Source organism: Mus caroli, chromosome 8, assembly GCF_900094665.2.
Source record: "Mus caroli chromosome 8, CAROLI_EIJ_v1.1, whole genome shotgun sequence".
NCBI classification, from domain to species: domain Eukaryota; kingdom Metazoa; phylum Chordata; class Mammalia; order Rodentia; family Muridae; genus Mus; species Mus caroli.
In genome coordinates, this window is record NC_034577.1 from 110598547 (window position 1) to 110620162 (window position 21616).

General features: G+C 54.8%; 2 protein-coding genes across 4 annotated transcripts in view; both read left to right on the forward strand.

Annotated features, from left to right (window-relative positions):
* Nucleotides 1-281: 281 nt before the first annotated feature.
* Nucleotides 282-9421, forward strand: Osgin1 (oxidative stress induced growth inhibitor 1). 2 transcript variants are annotated; one of them, XM_021169944.2, is made up of 6 exons: nt 282-440; nt 4505-4609; nt 5558-5694; nt 6047-6238; nt 6340-6431; nt 8127-9421. In XM_021169944.2, the coding sequence occupies exons 2-6, from the start codon at nt 4543-4545 to the stop codon at nt 9073-9075; spliced, it is 1437 nt and encodes a 478-aa protein (XP_021025603.1). In that variant the 5' UTR covers nt 282-440; nt 4505-4542; the 3' UTR covers nt 9076-9421. The 2 variants fall into 2 exon arrangements, with proteins under 2 accessions (XP_021025603.1, XP_021025604.1); XM_021169945.2 differs by lacking the exon at nt 282-440 and adding an exon at nt 489-903.
* Nucleotides 9422-9884: 463 nt separating this feature from the next.
* The window catches only part of Necab2 (N-terminal EF-hand calcium binding protein 2), a 25581-nt gene continuing 13849 nt past the window's right edge, over nt 9885-21616 (forward strand). Inside the window, exons 1-5 of one of the 2 annotated variants that reach the window (XM_021170366.1) lie at nt 9885-10426; nt 13262-13286; nt 15269-15377; nt 17366-17391; nt 17524-17621. In XM_021170366.1, coding sequence (XP_021026025.1) covers nt 10217-10426; nt 13262-13286; nt 15269-15377; nt 17366-17391; nt 17524-17621 — 468 coding nt within the window. In that variant the 5' untranslated portion in view covers nt 9885-10216. Of the gene's footprint in view, nt 10427-13261; nt 13287-15268; nt 15378-17365; nt 17392-17523; nt 17622-21616 lie in introns of those variants that run through there. The other variant, XM_029480338.1, reaches the window with a different exon arrangement.

Genomic DNA, 21616 nt, shown 5'->3' on the forward strand with positions numbered 1-21616 from the left:
CTTTCTGGAGTTCAGAGGCCAGCTGGCCAGCTATTTCTCAGAAGCGGTAGAGTCTCACTGGTAAGGAAGAGACCTAGTGGTCTCTCTTAAGAGTCCCTAGTTCCTCCTTCAGACTGAACCCGGGAAGGAAGGAACTGGCCAGCAGGGGCCCTTTAAGACTGGCCAGGGCCAAGTTCATTCACCCAGGGGCCCCTGCTGACTCACGCTTATGAAAGTGATTTTCCTGGTCCCGCCCCTGCCTCCGCCTCCTCCCTGCCCGGCTGTGAAATACCCCTGCTAGCCTTGGGCCTCGCACAGCCTCTGGGATCCCCAGGGCTAATGGGCATCCTGTTCTTGCAGCAGGGCACCGTGACAAAGTCTCTCACCGTGTGACCAAGTTCCTCTGAGTGTCTTGACAACCCAGGCTCACCAGCTCCCTCCAGCTACCTACCATCCATCAGGTGAGCGGTCCGGGCAAGGCTGTGGGTGGGAAACAATAGCTACGGGGGCAAGGGTGGGCAGACGGGGGTCGGGAGAGCCGGGCTGTACTCTATCTGGTCCTGAGGAGGACTCCGGGAGTCCTCCCTGTGCCTCCAGCGATGGCCACGGTCAGGTGTCTGGGACGCTCTCCCCCAGCGGCCCCTGGCTCAGCAGCCTAATCCTAACTCTGAAATAGCTGTTCCGGCAGGAAGGAGCGTGGGTAGCCTTGCTCCTTCGAGGCACCAATGGCCACTGTGTCTCCAGCCTGGCGAGGTGCTCCCGTGGGTCCTAGGCTCAGACAAGCACAGCAGAGGGTTCCTGGGTACTCGGTTTACGGATGGTGCCGTGGAGAAAGTGGTGGACCGCGGAGGTTGGGCCATCAGGCACCCTTGGGCCCAGGTGGAGCAGGCGCTTGGAACGAGGGTTCACTGTGACTAAGGCCAGGTAACACTTGGCTGACTGCACACTTCCTCCTGCCCCAGGGTTTTGTGTCACTAGCAGCTTTCACTGCTATCTGTTGCTTTATTTGGGAGTGGAGGGGAAAGGGTCCCAAACTAGGCTGTTTAGGACTTAGACGAGATGTCCCCTCCCCTTCCATTTTCCCCAACCTCAGTTTCATTCATGCAGTGGGGATAAGAAACCCCCAGCTCTTGGGGGGGGTGGCATTCTTAGAGGCAAATGGTATATGGTTCCCAGCCCTCCCCAGCGTGACGATTTCATAACCTTAGAAATGTCTGCAGTGTTACACCAGAGCAACTGTCGCCACTTCTGAGAAACTCATTTTTTATGTGCTCATACCTGTGGGGTCAGAGGTCGATGTCTAGCGTCTTCCTCAGTCACTGTCCACACCTTCTTTTTCATTCTATTATCACTATTATTATTATTATCATTGCTAGAGAGAGCACAAGAACACGTGTAGAAATCAGACAGCCACCCCCACCCCCCGTCAGGAGTCAGCTTTCTCCATCTTTATGTGGGTGCTGCCCACAAGTCACTGCCCTTGTACAAGTTACCTGACGGGCCACTTCCCTGCAGGCTTCCCTCTCCTGGACTGAACCTGGAGCCTGTCATTCAGCTCTGGCGGGTGATCTCCAGGGGCCCCCCTGTGTCTGTCTCTCCAGACCTAGGATTACAGACATCTGCTTTTGACAGGAGTGTGGAGAATCTGAACTCAGTTCCTCACGGTTAGGCAAGCATGTTACCCACGGAGTCATCTCCCTGGCCCCTTAAATCAAAACTTAAGAACGTTAATTTTTTTTTCTGTCAGCATTGCCCAACCAGAGAGACTCCGAAATATGCCAGTACTTTAAAAACTGGTTATTCTAGCCTGGAGGTGGTGGCTTTCTCTTGTAATCTGAGCGATTGGGAGGTGCAGGCAGGAGGGTCAGGAGTTCAAGGCCTGCCAAGGCTTATTCTAGTTTCAAGCCAGCCTGGACTACATGAGACCCTGTCTCAAACAGAACAAGCAGCTTACCCCAACTCTACAAACTGAGGCCCGTGGGTGGAACTGCAGGTTGGAAGAAGCCGTTTTGCCTTATAAACTGGTAGCAGGTACTTGTGGGTGGTTGTGAGGGTGAACAGCTTAGGGGCGTGTGACTTCTGGGGGGTCAGGCTTGGCGGTGACCTCATGTGTATGGTACCCAGCAAGCAGCTCTAGGTGACACTTGTGCCAGCTGCGAGAGGGACCTGGACTTAGAGTGCAAAGTCCTCTCAGTGTGTTAGCCCATCCCACTTCCTGGGAAGCAACATGGGTGTCCCCTTGGGCCTGGCCTGCGTGGACAGGGCCTGCTGCTGCCACCAGTGAGGAGCTGTATGCTGGGGTGCTCAGGTCTCTGGGAATGGCCGGCATGCTGTTTTCAGGGGTGCTGGAATGTCTAGTAGGGTTATACCTGCAGGGATCAAATTTCTGTTCTGTTCTGGGCCCACTCTGAAACTTAGCTGGCATGACTTTATCCGCCCTCCCTCCACCCCCGCCTCAGTCTCTTCATCTGAGACATGGATTGTCGTGAGAATTAAGAGAGAGAAGGCACGGGAAAGCACCTTGCCAGGATGCTACCCTCACCTGTGTTGCTGCTGTTGCTGGGTAATGAATATGGTGGGAGTGGGGAGACACCCCAGGCCTTTGCTGTGCCCTGCGCACACCAGGTGAGGGGACACCACCCTCCAGGAACCGCAGCTGAATTTCCAAGGCTCTGAGCACAGCTACACCCTCTAGTTAGTGAGCAACTGACCCTCCTCCAGGACACTGGAGCCAGAATCTGCTGCAGGACAGAAAGGGACAGCGGCACACAGCAGAGGCTTCTCATCCTCTACACCTGCAGAGGCTCAGAGAAGCCCCTGGGGCAGGGTGACCCAGTTCAAGTCCAATGCAGCTGTCTGGAGGTGGGACAGGCTTCATGGCAAACTATAAAAGTCTGTGCAAAGCTCTCCAGCCTCTGTTTCTCTATCTGTAACACAGAAGTGATCAAAAGAGTTCTTTCAACCACCCAGATTAAAAATTATAAGCATAAACCTCTGGGGGAGGGGGGCTGTTGGAACTTACAGGACACCAGCTTGACAGACGCCTGGGAAAGCCTGGCGCCGGCTCTATAATTACTGCCATAGGTGTGTTACCCCAGGGTCCTCTTAGGCCTTGTAAGGGAGTCCACATGGTCTCCAATAACAGCAAGGAGCCACCTGCACTTTCCCAGGGAGGAGGAGGAGGACCCAGAGGGTGCTAGGGATATGGGAGCCATCTTGACAAGTCTGCGAAGCTGTCCTAATGGCTGAGCACAGCTGAGGCTGAGGCTAGACAGATGGTTCTTGGCCAGCCCAGCTGTGAGCCCATAATGACGTGCAGGGACATATCCTACTGGCAGACTGTTCCTCCCCTTGTAAGGCTCGCCCCTCACAGAGGAGCACTGAATACCAGCACCAGGTGCTAGGTCAGTTGTCCGGTCTGACTGGTTGGACTTGCCTGGTGGGAGATGCCGGATTTTGTGCCCCAGCTGTGTTTTGTTGGCCCCGTGAAGCATTTACATAAAGGTGCGTCACTGGCTGCCCACTTTTCCAAACTAAAGAGTTCACATACAACCCCCCAGAATTCTGCCGCCTCTGTAAGAGGAGATGTGTGTGGCCTCTTAGAGCAGTGTGCTGCCACTAGGTAGCCTGAGGTTCTCAGGGACTCGCATGATAGCCCAAAGTCTTAGACACCAGTTAGCCTTGGGTTAAAGTCCTGCCAGCAGCTTCCTCCGAGGGTCAGAGTGGGAGGAACATGCTGGATGGAGGAGCTCGTTGTCCTTGTTCTTCCGAGGGCCAACATTTTTTTGTGTCCCTACCACCACCACCCAAGGAGGAGTCTGACACCAGCCCTCGTTCCTCAGTCACAGTCCAGAGTTGCTTGTGTTCCCTGGCGGGAGGCTGCCCTAGTCTGCCCTGCTGCTGGCCTGGGAATGCAGCGCCAGCGCTTTGAGCAATTAGGCATTGTGTCCACCAGGGGGCGCATGAACTCCAAAACCCAGGTTTGCTGGCATTTTCCCCAAATCCAGCTGTCAAGAGTCTCCCCAAGTCCAAGGTCCAACCCCGCCCTGAGCAGGAGGTCAGGCAGGGCCTTCCTGACAGTAAATTCACCCCAGCAGGTATTCTAGAACATTCTCCTACTTGCACAGCTTACTGAGGCTCAGGTCTGGGAACCAGCCCCATGTCACCAGCGAGGAAGTGGGTGGTGGCCCTGCAGTCACCAAAGAAGTCTTGTTTTGCCCCTACGTCCTGTACTAGGCAGGGAGTCCTCTCCTTAAGGTGAAGTGGTGGTGGTGGTGGGGGGGAGATGGATGGCATGAGGCTCCGAAGAGTTGGTGGCTCCTGGCTCTCAGGTGCCCCATGTGATAAGGATAGGAGTGCTGGATGCAGAGAGTGTGGGTGGATAGTAGGAGATAGGAGGCTCCTTGTGGCTGCCCGCAGGGGGTCCTGCACTCAGCCCTGACTCCACCATGTAGCTGAGATGAGAAGGTGTGACTGACATCCCCCAACCTGACTACAGGGGCATTCTCTTTGTTCTGCTCTCCAGGTCAGCTGCCAGCCCCAGGCTGAACACCCACCCCAGCTATGACCTCCTGGAGGCACGACTCCCTCGGGGCCAGCAGCTCAGAGCCCCTCCCAGTAGTCATCATCGGTAAGTGTCACCCCACCCCAGCAAGGGCGGGGGGGGATACACGAATGCTCTGCGGACCTCTAGGTCTGAGGCTAGCAAGGCCAAGGCTGGCCTCTAGACGGTTGCCTTTAAATGAATGAAGCTCGTTTGCTTACCGTGGGGCCGGCTCTATGCGTAAGAGCACCTGCACCATCACCCGGTGTCCACAACTGTGCCAGACGCCCACGTGGGGAACACAAAGATAGGGCCATGGTTCCTGTCCTCAGCTCTGCAAAGTCGAGAAAGGGGGCACAAGCATCAGGTCGACCCACACGGGCGAACATTTTAAAAAAAAAAAGCAGCAGGACAGCGATAAGCCGGGAAGGTCAGGTGGATGATGCTCTGGTCCCAGCTAGGGGGAGCTTCGGTCCATTCAAACACCTCAGGGCTTACCGGTTGCTGACGGGTTGCTTACCGGTCCTGATGATGGACTGCCACCTCCAAGACTTTGTCACAGCCCTCCTGGCTTAGGCAAGCACTCTGCCCCTGAGCTACACTCCCACCTACCTTTTGCTTATCCTTTGGGGCTCACTGTGTTGCACAGGCTGGCCTTGAACTTGAGATCCTCCTGCTTCATTACCCCCCCACACACACACACACACACTCACGAGTGTCAGGCTTGCATGGCTATAGACTCTGTCTCCCTGGGCCTGACTCCCTGCTTAGCCTTTTGCCAGCTGTGTGGATGGGAGGTGCTTACTTAACCTCTCTGTGCCCATTTCCCCAAGCACAAAGAGAAAATACCAGTACCCGTTCCTTGGCTGACATCACACAAGAAGCCCTTTGGCCACTGTTCATTTGCCTGCTTCTTGGTCATTACTACACATGGCATCTGTCACAGAGGTGACAGAGTAAGGGCTTAGTGAACGATTCATGGAATAAAGGGGTAGCCAGCCAGGCTGAGTGGCCCTGACCTCCCTGTCTCTGCAGGCAATGGCCCCTCCGGTATCTGCCTGTCCTACCTGCTCTCTGGACACATCCCCTACGTGAAACCAGGAGCCGTCCACCCGCACCCCCTGCTGCAGAGAAAGCTGGCCGAGGCTCCGGGGGTCTCCATCCTGGACCAGGTGGGTCTGACACTTGAGCCTGGGAGGGGCATTCTCCTAGCGGAAGGCCAAGGGTCCCTGGAAGCCCAAGCTCAGAGCAGAGGAGTCCATAAAACCAACCACAGAATAGGAAAAGAGCATCTGGGACCGTCTACCCAGACCCACTGATGCCAATCAGCTGTCTGACCTCACATTAGACCCGTGCTTCTCAGTGACCAACTCCCACCAATAACATTCATGGGGCCCTCGGGCTCCCAGAGGGACCACAGTGATAGTCCTCAAAAATACTCAGCATAGAGACCAGTTTCCCTCAGACTCAAGGTGGGACTCTGCTATCCCCTGGGGATCCCACTGACCTGTGCCCCGTCTTCAGGACCTAGAGTACCTTTCCGAAGGCCTCGAAGGCCGAAGCCAGAGTCCTGTGGCCCTGCTCTTTGATGCCCTCCTGCGTCCTGACACAGACTTTGGAGGCAGCATAGACTCTGTGCTCTCCTGGAAGCGGCAGAAGGACCGCGCTGTTCCCCACCTTGTCCTGGGACGGAACCTCCCCGGGGGCGCCTGGCATGTGAGTGTCATCTTGGAGCACCCCCTGTTCTCCCCCACACCCTGGGAAGGGGGGCAGGGTGCTGCTGTCCTGGCAGGGCCTGACAACCCCTTTCTCTGCAGTCCATTGAAGGCTCCATGGTGACCTTGAGCCAAGGCCAGTGGATGAGTCTCCCAGACTTGCAGGTCAAAGACTGGCTGCGGAAGAAATGCAGGTAAGGGGGCCCTGAGAGGCTGGGCGGGCAGGCAGAGGAGTTTATACTCCCCTATAAACAGATAAAACTGGCCTCTCTAGGTTCTGGCTCTGTCCCTGCAGATGAGGAGGGGGAGTCAGGATTGTGTAGTGACAGGAACATGCACAGCACTTGACCTTTTTGCATAATACCTATAAGAAGTATCTTACAATGAAACCACAGTAGGCAGCCCTTTACAGGGCTGTGTAGTATTCCTAAAGGGGCCATGCCTCTAGCTCAGCAAGTACCCCACCCCAGTGATCCTCTGCCAGCCACTTGCCCCTCTCAGTGTGCCATTATATTAAACAACCCTGCAGGTAGCCTCTGAGGATAGCTCTCTCTGTTACAGTTAGCACAAAAGGTAAAGAAAAAAAAAAGCGTGAAATGACAGACAGAAACAAAGTCTATAGCTCCTGGTGGCCTCCGTGCATCCTGGCCTTTGAGTGCCCCTTAGCCATGTGTGCCTGCACAGGGTAACTCATACAGTAAGGTACAGGAAGTCTTATGAGATGCCAGCTCCCCCACAAGCGTCACGGGCCCTACAGCCAGTGTCCCTGTAGAGGGAGGAGACACAATAGAACTGGCAGTGAAAACGGCAAGCCCCCCAAGGCCCCCCTGTGCCTTTCCTGTGTGGTCCAGGACCTGCTAAGGGCTTCAATGGGGGTAATTTTTTTTTTTAAGATTTATTTATTTATTTATTTTATGTATGTGAGTACACTGTCGCGCTCTTCAGACATACCAGAAGAGGGCATCCAATCCCATCATAGATGGCCACCACGTGGTTGCTGGGATTTGAACTCAGGACCTCTGGAAGAGCAGTCAGTGCTCTTCTCTCCGGCCCTGGGGGAGGGGGTATTTTTAAGTCCACACTTCAATCAGAACGTGGCTCGCAGGGTTTGGGATTTAGCTTAGTGGCAGAGCACTTGCCAAGCAAGAGCAAGGCCCTGGGTTCAGTTCTCACCTGGCGGGAAGGGAAGGGTGGGGGCGGGGTGAGGGTGTGACCCATGCAGGAAAGGGTAGGGGAGCCCTGAGTGCCTCTGAGGAGTACCTACAGGTCACTTGGGGGCAGGTTCTGAGGCCGCTATCCAGTGCCCACTCCCTCCATTCCTCCCTCCCTCTCCTCCAAGACAGCCCTGTGCTTAGCTCTGGCTGTAGAGACTCTCAACCTCATTGTCAGCTTCATAGATGTGAGCTATTACAACATTTACTTAGATCTGTTGAGTTTTTGTTGTTGTTGTTTTGTTTATTTTTAGTTTTTGACGCAGGGTCTTAGCATTCGAGGCTGGCCTTAAACTGGTGATCCTCCTGCCTCAGTCTCCCGAGTGCAGGTAGTCACCAGCTTTCAGACTGCTATTGGCCCATTGGGGGTAATGATGTGGCCAGCCCAGACATGTCACCCCATGGTCAAGTTCCAGTCTAGGTGCTTGGCTTGTACCCAACACTGTATGATCTCCCAAGACCCTCATGGGATGTTGCCAATACACTCACTACCCTGTCTCACACGTAGGGAAACTGAGGCACAGGGAGTTTCAGGCTTTGGATGGTACCCTTGTTAGTTCTGCTTTACACGGGAGACACCCAAGCCTCCCCTCAGCAGGGCATGCCGTCACCACTGGCCAGTGCCTACTTCCATGCCTGTCTCTGACACCCAGCCCCTCCACGTCTGCTTCTCTTTAGAGGTCTCCGCAACAGCAGAGCCACAGCCGGTGACATCGCCCACTACTACCGGGACTACGTGATCAAAAAAGGCCTAAGTCACAACTTTGTGTCTGGTGCCGTGGTCACTGCCGTGGAGTGGGCTAAGTCCGAGCATGGCAGTCCCGAGGTCCAGGCATCCAGCCCCCTCTTCAAAGTGAATGGCTACTTGACTACCAAGGACCACGGCCACCAGCCCTTCTCACTGCGGGCCCATAATGTGGTCCTGGCCACAGGCACCTTTGACAGCCCAGCCACGCTAGGCATCCCAGGAGAGACCCTGCCCTTTGTCCACCATGACCTGTCAGCCCTGGAGGCAGCCCTTCGGGCAGGCACTGTGAACCCAGCCTCAGACCCGGTGCTGATTGTGGGAGCGGGGCTATCTGCAGCCGATGCTGTCCTCTTTGCCCGCCACTACAACATCCAGGTGATCCATGCTTTTCGCCGGTCCGTGCATGACCCCGGCCTGGTGTTCAACCAGCTGCCCAAGATGTTATACCCCGAGTACCACAAAGTGCAGCAGATGATGCGCGATCAGTCCATCTTGTCTCCCAGCCCCTATGAGGGCTACCGCAGCCTCCCTGAGCACCAGCCGCTGCTCTTCAAGGAGGACCACCAAGCAGTGTTCCAGGACCCACAGGGGGGCCAGCAGCTCTTTGGGGTCTCCATGGTGCTGGTCCTCATTGGCTCCCACCCCGACCTCTCCTACCTCCCCAGGGCAGGTGCTGACTTGGTCATAGACCCAGATCAGCCACTGAGCCCCAAGAGGAACCCCATTGATGTGGACCCCTTCACCCATGAGAGCACTCACCAGGAGGGCCTGTATGCCCTGGGGCCGTTGGCTGGGGACAACTTTGTGAGATTCGTCCAGGGCGGGGCCCTGGCTGCTGCCAGCTCCCTGCTGAAGAAGGAGACCAGGAAGCCACCTTAACATTAGCCTGTCACCCTGACACCCAGGCCCTGAAGAGGAAGAGGGCTTACCACAGCCCAGCGGGACATGAGTCCATCTAAAGATTTCCCATTCGGGAACCAGTCTCCCCAGCAGAAGGGGAAGACTTGAGCCATGTGGATGGACTATCTGCCCCAGAGGCATGGGGAACACAGGCTGCCCTACCCTCAGGCGAGATGAGGCCCCAAGTGGGAGCAGTAGCCATAGACCAGGGGGCCCCCTTGTCAGTGTGTGTTGGAGTCACAGGGCCAGCTGAGTGTCCAACTTGGAGGACCCCAGGCCCAACCTTTCACCATCAGATCTGTAATAAAACCAGCTGTGCCTCCACTGTGCCTGAGGAGTCTGTGCTTGGGGAGTGGCTAGGCAAATAGACCGTGCACTGGGCCCCTGGGTAAGGCCCGCAGCTCCAGGAGAACAAGCCATAGGGCCCCAGAGTGGAGCATCCATAGGCACAGGGCTAGACTCCAGGGAGTCTGGGTCAGGAATGAGGCTTCCAGAAGCCTGATGCAGCTCTGTCCACTCTGTCCCCTGGTCTGCCCATTTGAGTCTCACCTCCCGCCTCAGGGCCTTTGAGCAGGCTGGTGTCCAGTCCCGGGACCCCTATTCAGGTGTCTTGAGTCTGAGTCACTTGCACAAGTCTGCGTCTTGCTCTACCTTCAGGGCAACTAGCGCCCGCGGGTGGAGGAGGGGAGGAAGGGACTCGGGGAGAATCGTCCGGCAGAGGGCGCTCGGGGCTCACCGGACACCAGTACCACAGGGGGGAGGGGACCGGGGGGTCAGCGAGACCCTGGCGGGGACGGGGGCACAATCCCGGGGCCCCCACCCTCCTCCACACCCGCCCTAAGTCCTGCGTGAACGAAACCATCCCCCTCGGGGGCCGTGCCAGGGTCCGGTCGCTAGGCCCCGCGTCCCCGCGGGCAGTCCCCTGCCTCCGCTCTTGGCCGGCGGGGTGGGGGTGGCGGGCGCGGAGCACGTGGCTCGGGGTCCGGGTAGCCCCCCCACCCCCGGCACTGGCGGTCCCCGCGGTGTCCGGGCCGCGGGGCCGGCGGCGGGAGCGGCGCGCGCGGGCGGGCGCGGGCAGGGGGCGCGCGGGGGCGCGGCCGGGCGGGGGTCGGCGGGCGAGATGTGCGAGCGGGCGGCGCGCCTGTGCAGGGCCGGCGCGCACAGGCTGCTCCGGGAGCCGCCGCCGCAGGGCCGCGCGCTGGGCGGGCTGCTGCGCTGGGTGGGCGCCAGGATGGGGGAACCCCGCGCACCGCTCGTCCCCGACATCCCCTCCGCAGACCCCGGCCCCGGGCCCGCCGCATCGCGAGGGGGCACAGCCGTCATCCTGGACGTGAGTACGCGCGGGACCCTCCGCCCAGGGCGGCTGGTTGCCAGTCCGCACCCGGGACCTAAGGACCCTCTCCACCATTCTCTCCCTACCCGTTCCCGCATCCCCGCATCCTATTGCCGAGACCCTCCTTGGCGCCGGGACCCCGAGCGCAAGCCCCAACTCTCACTGCCGCTGAGACGCCTGTCCCCCAACCCAGACCTCACGGTCCTCTCCATTCCTCTCTCCACTTTACCTCATCTCCACATCCCATAGCTGGGACCTCTTCTTCCCGCAGGGACACCCCCGTCCAAGCCCCCAACTCCACCTGGACCGTATTACCCTCACTTCCATCCTCTTCTTCCGCTTCCTTGCATCCCCATATCTCATAGCCTGGGACCCTCCTCCGCGTGGGGATCTCCAGAGCGAGCCCTCCCACCACCCCATCGCGGCTGAGGCTTGGGTCCGCACCCACCGCGGACCCTCTCCTCAGTCGCCCCCCTCCACGTTCCCGTTTCCACTAATTACATAGCACGGACCCACCCTACTCCCCTTCCATCGCGGCTGGGGCGCCGGTCCCCACTGGAGCCGCAAGACCCTCTACATCTCCTCCTTCACATTCCCGCATCCCCGCATCCGATAGGATAGCCCAGTCCCGGAGAACCACCGCTATTCCCCTCTTCAGGTCCTAACCAAACCATCACTTGAGTCCCTACGATAGGGACAAGAACTAGGCACTGCTAGCACCCTCTTCTCTATCCTGGATTCTTCCCTGCACTGATACTTCTCTGAGACCAGCCCCACACACAGCTCCGAACCACCACTGCTCTCTTCTCTGTGGATGTAGATGAGCCCCCGTGCTGTGCCGCTTTGCGAGTGAAGCCCCTTCCCCACCTCCTCTCTTTCCATAAAATCAGAATCATTGCCTGGACCTAGGCGTCCTCACCCTCCAGCTCCACCCTGAGCAGCTGTCCTCCTTCACTGTCTTCCTGTTCTTTTCTCCTCACTCTTGGACCCCAGACTCACTCCTCATCCCACCTCGTGCCTCATGCACCACACCGCTCTCCCCACCCCAGCCCCGCAGAGTGGGGTGGCATATAGGCAGGAAAGGGTTGGTGGTCCGTGGAGGGGCTTCTGGGGGATGGGACTGGTCCCGGGGGGGGTGCCTGTACATGTTATGGGGTTCTGAGAGAATCGGGGTATTTTTGAGTGTGTGCATGAGTTCATGTGTGTGTGTGTGTGTGTGTGTGTGCACGCGCCCGCGCGTGCAAGTGGGTGCCACATACCCCTACAAGTGCCAGGGGACTGGAAACCCTATTCCCCACTTGGCTTCCCTTGCTAGATCTAAGAACCTGTGGGTGTGTCTGAGCAGGAGGGCTTTGGAAATGGGTGTTCTGGTGCCTCTGGGAACAAGCAAGAGATGCCTGTACACACATACCACACAGAGGAGGTGTGCACACACAGAGATATGCACACACAGGGCAGGAGGATCCAGAGTCCAGAGTAGAGGTGGCCACTTGCCCTCTTTCAGGGAAGCCTTGTTCAGCCCCTTGCCCTCCACACGTGGTGCTGACTGAGCCTCTTTCTTCCCCTGTGAGGTGGGATACGGAGTAGAAGGAAAGTGTCACTCATGCTGGCTCCGGGAGCCAATTTACCTGATGTCATATGGGCCACATCAACCTAGTCATTTCGACACCTAGGTTTCTTGAGGGCCAAGGGGTCCCCAGAGAGCGCACAGCTCCCTTGCCCTGTTTCTGTGGGCTGCAGGTGAGCAGAGTCACCTGTCTTTTGACTCACGGAGACTTGAGGAGTGGCGCGTCTTGTCTGGCTTGGCAGATCCCTGACAGACCTCCCTGAGTCTAGGAAAACTAAGGGAGTTGGAGGGCCTGGGCATGCTATAGGCTGACTTCTCCTTCTGGATAAGGGAGCCAATTCCTCCAGGGCCCTGAACCGTCTCAGACCTTACAGTACTGGGACATCAACACCACACAGAGTTGGTTAAAAGACAATACTGATTCAGTGGGTTCGGGGTTGGACATCAATTCCCTTTTCTATGAGTTGGGGAGGTCTTAGCAGACACCTTGGTTAGTCAGGAGCTGCTGGTCCACCTACCTGGGGTATGGCCTGGACAGAGCAGCTTTTGGAAGCTTTTGTGTGCAATTATTAGAACAGCCTCTTGGCCCTGGGCACCCAGCACCCACCATCAACTGACCTTAAGGGATTCAAATGTCAGCAGAGCAGGAAGTGACTTTGTCTCAAACTGCGGGTCCCAGGTTAGGACTGCTCCCCAATCCCATCTGCCAGTTGCAACCAGAACATCCCTGCCTGCCCTCTCTCCCCATCCCATAAATGACGCCATACTTCTTGTGGGCTGATCTTGTCACCAGGTTTTAAGATCACCACCTTCAGAAGGAACCCAGGCAAGCCAGAGCAAGGGGAGGTGGGTCCTGAAAAAACAGTAGGAAGGCGTGGAGCTCTCGTGGGCCTCTCTGAGCATGGCTGGGTGCAGCTGTGTGCTCAGTGATGGGAGAGTCTAGAGGGATGAGTGTGCACACACCTGCAGAGATGCGTGTGGGTGTGCGTGAGTGTGTAGCACGAATGTGTGTGTCTGTCAGCAGCCGTGGGCAGGCTGGCAGCGCAGTGGGAAGAGGGATTGATAGCTTGTGAAGGATGGGGAGGGCCTCTGCCTGCTGCAGTCTCTCCATGCTGCGTCCCAGCCTCGAAGTCTCCCAGGGGAGTTTGGGCTTCCAAGTCTCACCCAAGCTGCTCCTGGGAGAGGGCTCTCAGCTGGGTCACGAGGCTGCTCAGGGCACCTGCCCAGGCTCATCTCAGGACTGACTCCAGCCCTCCTCTCTCCAGATTTTCCGCCGCGCGGATAAAAACGGTGAGTTCCTTCCAGGTGCTCCACTGCCCACACTCTCCCTGTCCCGATGCTTCATGGGAAAGAGCTAGGGGTGGGGACAGGGACAACTATGGTCCTGAAGATGAAGAGCACAAGAAGTCCAGAGGTCAAGTCCTATTGCTGTTCTGGGCCTCAGTTTCCCCTTCTGTAAGCTGAAGTGGTAACAGCTGTCCTGTGCTGCTCTGAGCTTTGGGGCAAGGTAAAGAGATGTATGTGAGTGACCTACGACATTTCAAAAGAGAACCAGAGAGTAGCATGTTCGTCCAGGAAGGAAGTATTGACGAGGCCTCCACCTGTCACCTGCCCTAAGGCCCTTCCCAAGTGGGCTTCAATTCAAGGTGGCTCCAGCCTTGTCCAGCTCCTATGTCCTTCCTAGGAGCTGTTGTTAACTGTCCCATGTGGTGGTGGGGTGGGGTGGGGTGGAGTTCTTTAGGTTATGAAAAGGCAGAGGAACAGGCCTGGGTTAGGATCATTGCAGAGGAGTGTTGCCCTCTTTGGGCCTGTCCCAGATGATATGCATCTTCCCAGGCCTTGCAGTGAAGAATCACCTGCAGAGTCCACACACAACACAGGGATGTAGGGAAATCAAACAGTACCGAAGATGTGGTAGCACTGTGCAGAGCCCGCACTACCCAGGGAAAGAGGCCTGGCCCCTGCCCCCAACACAAGTTACAGGAGTGTCAACTTCAGCTTGCAGGGAGCTTTAGACTGCACCCTCCTGACCCCCACCACTCCCACAGGTTGAAGTGTTTGGACTTGTCTTCTCAGTGAGGTCACTATGCCCAAAGCAAAAGAGGGCCTCTGCCAATGTATTCAGGATGCCTTCCATCATGAGAACAAGGCTGTGTGTCTCTGGGAGGCTCTCATGATAAAGACTAGCTTGGACATGGTGGGCACGAGGTAGCCCGAGGGAAGGCTAGTATGAGAGTCCTGACTGGCCCCCCTGGGTATCGCTGGAAGACTGGCATAGACGTTTAGCAGAGGGTGAGGATCAGTCAGCCTCCCCTTTCCGGGATGTGAGACTCACAGGCTCTTGCTATTCGAAAGGTCATTGCGGCAGGCTGGGCTTCTGCTCATTAGTAGCACCACCTGCAAACAGCCCTGCTTGGGTCATCGGCAGAAGTGATGAAGCTACAGGATAACTTGTCTTCTCTTAATTGGACCAGAGGCCAAGTGGAGGATATTTTTTCCTCTTAATAGCTCATCTGTGCTCATTAGGCCTGTGGCTAGCACCCAAAGTAAATGTCAGCAGGCTTGTGATCAGAGAATCTGCAAGCCCCGTCTTCCAGCTCCCTGTTCTCTCTGGGTACGGAGGACACTGGAGTACCACCCATGAGAAGCAGGTGGAAGCAGTCAAGAGGGAAACTGGGCCTGGTGTTGGCACACCCCATGCTGTGCCCGGGACAGACATGACTAATCAATTACAGCACACGTGCGTTGAGCCTAGCGCTGACCTCAGCTTTTCCATGCAGCCCAGCTACTTCACGAAAGATGGAGCCACCCAAAGGGTGGGGGACTGTGCTGGCACCTACCGTGTGGCACAAAGTCCTGCTCTAGGTTAGGTTGAAGGTCTGAGTTCAAACTGCTGTTGCCTTGAGGAAGGATGCAATAGAGGGACTATGCTCAGACTATCCCAGAGCCTGGGATATGGGGCCGGGGTTGAGCGTGACCCCTATAGGCTGGTGGTGTCAGGTTACGCATGTTACTTAAATAGTGTCTGTGTCAGATGACTGAGGGAAGAGCAGAAGGGGTGAGTGCCTGGTAGAGGGCACGAAGGTGTTTGCTCCCCAGAAACCAGCTTCCATTTTCGCCGATGGTTTGGGATTACCGGTGGGGAGGCCTCAGGCTGACCACAGGGAGTTTGTCAGCTGAATCAGTGGTGGTGGGGATAGGCTGTGGGCTACCACTGTGTGCTCTTCTCTCGGAGACAAACAGCCACTTGCTTCCTTGCCTGTCCATTGCAGATGACGGGAAACTGTCCCTGGAGGAATTTCAACTCTTCTTCGCAGATGGCGTCCTTAATGAAAAGGAGCTGGAGGGCCTCTTCCATACCATCGATTCAGACAACACCAAGTGAGCCCGGGCTACCGTGGGGCACCGTGGGGCACCGTGGGGGGGATGTATAGGTTCCTCCCATCTCCACAATGCCAAGGTCCTGTTTAAGGGCAAGAGGCCTGGAACTCCCCTGACCCAGTAATCCAAACATCAGACCTGTTTGGCCCTCACTGCCAAGCTGTGTGCCAAGCTGTGTGTGTGTGTGCGCGCGCGCGTCTGTACGCGTGTGTGTGACTGCCACAGAGTTTGTCCTATGTGCTACCAAGGGGTAAGAGACCCTGGACCTGCTGTAGTATACACAGGACTGATGGGAACTTGGCCATGACCCTGCCTGCTCTCTCTCCGTTCTGTTCTAATCCCAGTACTACCCCAGGATCTACATTCTAAGATCCTGTTCCTGTGAACCACCATCCCAAACCACCCCTGGAATGCGTATAAAATCCCAACTCTATCCTGAACCTCACTTCTGACTTTGAAGCCAACTGAATTGTCTTCTACAATTCACTCATGACCTGGACCCCGTAGCACAGTCTCACAGGGCACCTGGCCTCCAAAGCCAGCATGGGTGTGCACTGTCCTTTATCTGATGCTCCTGAATTCAGCCTAGATGGGCAACAGCCACCTGGTCACCTTCCTCTGCCCCACTAAGGTGCGGAGGACTAATGTTTCTAGGGTGCTAGGGCAGGTTGGATTACTTGGGGGGCCCAGAGACTAGTGGTGGTGTGGGTACACGGTTGCTACCAGGCCAGTTTGCTGTTTGCGTAGAAAGCGGTAGCACAGAGCTGAGGCTGGAGACCTGACAGGGTATGATTTTCTGGGCATGCCACCACGTAGGAGTGACTTTGGTTCTCACAGTAGATCAGGGGACACTGTCTCCAGGACGCATGAGGTCTCAGCTTCTCTGCAGCCTCCTGGGAACACACTGAGTCACACATTCTTGGGATGCAGAGGCAGGTGCATCGCTGAGTTCAAGGCCAGCCTGAGTGAGTTGCAGGACACAGAGAAACCCTGTCTAAAAAAACAAAAACAAAAACAAAAAACAGAGGCTGTGCTGGAGGATGGGGTAGGAGACTTACTTTAGGGGAGGTCACAATTCTGAAAACATTCTGGATTCTTGCCTCCAATATTCCCCGAAGTAGAAACTACGGATGTTCATCAGCCCCTTGAGTTGCTAAGCCTTTCTGACCCAGACAACTCACTCATCAGAAGCAACATTCCGGGCTGTCTGAGGAATTCCAAGGCAGTCACTGCCACCGGCCTTGGAGTCTACAGAAAACTTTTACCCAGACGTATGCTGTTGAACATAGGATCTACCACAGCCAGCCCTGGGCCGGAGGAGAGGCTAAGCCCAGAAAGGAGGCATCAGACCCCACCCAGACCCTGCCTGGTCTCTCTGCTGCAGTATCTGGTGTTGATGCCTTTATACACATCCCCCAACCCCCAGCAAGGACCAACCCCTTCTCTGCTTTGGTCTAAGGAGTGAAGTTCAGGGCTATGATGGAGGCTGACCCAGCGCTCCAAGAGTCTCAGGAGGGGAAGGGGTATTGTTTTGACAAGCTGCGATAGTCACAGCCCACCCTGCGGCCCTTTCCCCTCTCCTAGGCTCAGCCCCTGACTAGTTCCATCCACTCATAATATGGCCCACGAGCTCTGAGAGAGAGAGAAACACACCACCAGATATGGTGGCATAAGTCTGTGACCACAACACTCAAGACACTGAGGCAGGAGGATCATGAGAGTTCTAGGTCGGCCTGAATTACATAATATAACTTTGTCTCCAAATAAGGAAAGAAAACAGAACAGGAGGCAGGCAGGTAGCTTACCCTCCATCTTCTACCTTCTAGAAAGTGGGGCTCACATCAGTGTCTAGGATGGGGGAAGGGCAGCAAGCACTTTCTGCACAGAGGGTCAGAAACAGCAAGCAATTTAAGGACGGCTAACTCCCTCTCCCTCTTTCTTTCTCTCTCTCTCTCCTTTATTCCCTCCCTCCTTCCCTCCCTTTATAGCCACGTGGACACCAAGGAACTGTGTGGTAGGTACCTGAATCAATGGCAGCCAGAGGAGGGCACAGCAGTATGGGCCTAGGTTGGGGCCTGGTGGGAGGGCCCAAGGGAGAGGGGTGGAGTCCTCTGTGACCCCTGACCTTTGCAATCTCCTTCCCCAGATTACTTTGTGGAACACATGGGAGACTATGAAGATGTCCTGGCCTCCCTGGAGACTTTGAACCACTCAGTCCTGAAGGCCATGGGCTACACTAAGAAGGTCAGTGGGTGTGGGTAGTGCCTTCGGGAAACTAAGATCTGAGTGCTAGTTTATTCTAGATCTTTCTGATCATTGCTGTTCAAGGGTGTCTGGATTTGTGGCGGCAAATGTTGACCGAGGGCTCACTGAGGAGCGGAGATAAGCCACGTACTTAGAGGAGCACCTTGGTGGATAGCCCTATCCTGTAGGCTGTGCATCAGAGTGTGAGGGCCTTTCTCAGGGTCAAGGGTGGTCCTGGAGTGGAAGTCTTGTGAAGCAGGAGTCCCCAAGGGGTTGGCTGCTTAAGGTACAGTGCAGACCTAGGGATCTGAAAGCAGGGACTGCAGGTTTATCTATCTGAACTTGACCCAGGAGTGCAAAGATGTCTCCTAAGCAGCTGACCCATATGCAGTAGAACACTTAGCTGGTCTGGTCAGGGACCAGGTTGAAGGACTGTAGTCTCACTCTCATTGTCTGTGAAGCCAGAGCATCCATATTCCAGGCCTTGAAGGAACTGAAGGAAGTGGGTCCTCTGAGCTGCTGAGTGCAGGACTGCATAGGTCAATACCAGCTCCCTCAGCTTCTCACACGTGGCCTGTGCCATGCCCTGCCCACAGCTGGCTGGAGGGCCCCTTCTTGCCATGTACCCAAACGTTGCTGAGTCTGAACCCCCCTACACACACAAAGACACACACAGACACAAACACACACACAGAGATTCATAGACACACAAACACACAGATACCCACACAGACATAGACACACAGAGACACATACACACAGAGAGACACATACACACACAGACACACAGACACAGACACACAGATACACACACAAATACACAGATACAGACATATACAGACACACATACACACACAGACACACATACATAGACACACAGATACACACACAAATACACAGATACAGACATATACAGACACACATACACACACAGACACAGACACACANACACAGACACACATACATAGACACACAGATACACACACAAATACACAGATACAGACATATACAGACACACATACACACACAGACACAGACACACATACATAGACACACATACACACACACACGCACACACACACTGACATTCTGGCATTGTGCTTGCTGTTTGCAATTATTTTAAGACCCTGCAAGAGCTCCTCTTGAAGATTGTCATCGTGGCAATTTTGCTGACAGCCCCAGTGTCCGTGGTGGCTTAAGCATTAGCAGGGTGTTCCAGGCAAGGGTGTCAGCCTGCTCAGCTGCGGCTGGCTGCGACAGGGAGGGGAGGGGAAGATGGATTTTGTAGCAAGAGCTCCTTGGCCTCTCCCTCCCGCCTAGGAGCTGCTCTGTTGCTGTAAGGCTTGTAATGAGGCACTGGGCTCTCCTTACAGTGCTCCACCTACTCTTTGATCATGGCTCTCAGGATCAGAACCTCACCCTCCATGAGGGAGAGAGAGGAGCTGAACTCCCAGGAGGATCTGCCCAGCCTTAGCTGTGGTGCCACTAGGACCTTGCACATGTGGCCTTGGGTGGCCTCGGGTGACCTCAGGTGGTCACCGTGGTCCTGGGTGACTCGGGAACACCCTTGCAGGGCCTGACAACAGTCACTGAGTATTTTTCTCCTTCTCAGGTATCTCCTAGCTGGCCTGTTTGTAGAAAGGCAGCCTGCTGCTGATCTTTGATGCTTTCTTTGCACGATGACTAGTTTTTGTGTCGACTTGACATAAGCGAGGGTCATCCGAGTTGATCTCAGCTGAGAAGATTTCCCCCAACAGATTGGCCTGTGGTGTTTTCTTGATTGATGGTGGATAGGAGAAAGCCCAGCTTACTTTGTGGGGTGTGATCCCTGGGCTGGTAGTCTTAGATGCTGTAAGAAAGCTGGCTTGGGGTGCAAGCCAGTAAGTGGCATTTCTCCATGGCCGCTGTGTCAGCTCCTGCCTTGGGTTTCTGCCCTGTCTTCTGTCAGTGGACAGTAATGTGGGAGTATAAGCTGAAAGAAACCCTTTCTTCCCCAAGTTGCTTTTGGTCACAGGGTTTCTGCACAGCCCAAGACACCCTAACTAAGGCGCCTTCCCGTCTCTGGTGGTTACTGAATTCTGTCACCTTGATTTCTGTTGTAGTAGCCTGGGTCATGGTTAGCTGGGTTAGCCTCCTGCATGGGGGCTAGCCTTGGCTCCTTCAGTGTCTGTGGTACATGTGACATGCTCCCCAGAAACTAACGCACTACAATGACGCCAAGCCCCGGCCTTTCAAGTACATCTCTCCAGCATCTTTTCACTAATTGCAATATTAATGCCAGCTCTTATTTTAGAACCCTCTTCAGTTCAGCCTGTACAAGGAGGGGGGGGGGAATGTTGTTTTCTTCCTCTTTGTTCTGTCTTGGGCGATGGTGAGGAAGCTGCTCAGATGCCTGTGGGTTTTTTTTTGTTTTTTTTTTTTTTTTGTGGTCTGATGACTTTGCCTCAGCCATCGATGGGTGGATTCTATTTTTAGATTCTCTCATATTGAACAGTCCACGCTCCGTAATGCACTCGCATCAGAGCGTCATCCTTCATCATCCCGCACTCGGCTCTGTCTCCCAGAGTGCCTTCTCTCTGCGTTGGGAGTTGGGTGGGACAACCGCCGGGGGAGCAGGTCATATGGCCGGACATCTTCTGCATGATTCACCGTCCCTGGCACATATAGAAGTGGGGTTTTTTTTTTCCTATTAAAAAAACAAAGAACTCTCTTTGTAGACCAGGCTGGCCTCAAACTCAGAGATCCACCTGCTTCTAACTCTTGAGTGCTGAGATCAAAGTCTCTTGCTATCACGCCTGGCCCTTCCTTCTTTTCTTTCATGTTGTTTGTTGGCCTGGGATCTTACTGTGTAGACCAGGCTGGCCTCTAACTTACCATCCTTCTGCCTCAGCTTCTTCAGTCCTGGAATGTGAGCATCTGACACTTTCAACTATTTTTAACAGTTTTGTCTATTTTGATTAGCTGTTTCTCATACCAGCCCCATACACTTATTTAATATGTGTTATGTTTTTTTAATTTATCCATGCTTCGTCTTATAATTCCTGTCCTCCGTTGGCTTGGGTTCATGGTCATGACTGGTCTTTTTTCCTTCATGTGAATGGAGTGCTTTGGTAAATTTGAAATTTTGAAATACAAACCATTGACCTTTGGTATGTTCACAGCCACCACAGATGCCACCATGCAGTATCTTTGTCCCCAGCATTTTCTGACCCATCTCTTGCCTTCACTGCATAGTGATAAAGACGGGTGACCAGTAAGCCTCCTCCCCCATCCTGTCTTGTGTGGACCCATCTTTTGGCCACCTGACACTTTCTCACAGGAGCCTAAGAGGGACATTTGGAGACTATGGGAGACCAGACCTGAAAATAGACGTTGTGTTTCTGTTGGGAAATGCATGCAGCTGAAATGCACTCTCTAAAAAGGACAAAGCCAGTCTCTTCTGCACATTAGAATGACATCTCTGCGATGTTGCAGCTGGCTTTAGAGAAGTCAAAAAACTGTCCCTGTGTGTGTATGTGACCATGTGCAAGTATGTGTGCACATGCGTGCATTCATGCTTATGTGCACGTGTGTGTGTGTGTGTGTGTGTGTGTGTGTGTGTTGCTTCTCTCTTTCTACAACCATGGGTCCGAGGCATTGAATTCAGGGTGTCAGTATTGGCTGCAAGCGCCTTTGCCTGCTGAGCCAGCTTGCTGGCCCTTTTCCCTGTTTATGATTTCCTAACGCACCTTTCTCGTGGAACAGCGGAAAGCTAACTTTTCACACTAAATGGTATCTCGTCATTTAATTATTGTTTTTCTCTGAATATTTTTATCTATTTTGTTTGATGCACTTAGAGTTTTATTGTGTTTTCTTTTATTATACGAAATCATAGGAATTCAGTAAAACAAAGTTCAGAATACAAACTATGGAGTGCCAGGTTCGGTCACAGTTCACCCAGAACCTTGAGGACGAAGTAGGTTTTGGTGGATGATACTGGAAACTTTTTTTTTTTT

Coding starts and splice junctions, on each gene's coding strand:
- Osgin1 (XM_021169944.2), top strand. CDS start 4,543: ATGACCTCCTGGAGGCACGACTCCCTCGGGGCCAGCAGCTCAGAGCCC. Junction 4,610..5,557: donor CCTCCCAGTAGTCATCATCG/GTAAGTGTCACC, acceptor CTGTCTCTGCAG/GCAATGGCCCCTCCGGTATC. Junction 6,239..6,339: donor TCCCCGGGGGCGCCTGGCAT/GTGAGTGTCATC, acceptor CTTTCTCTGCAG/TCCATTGAAGGCTCCATGGT.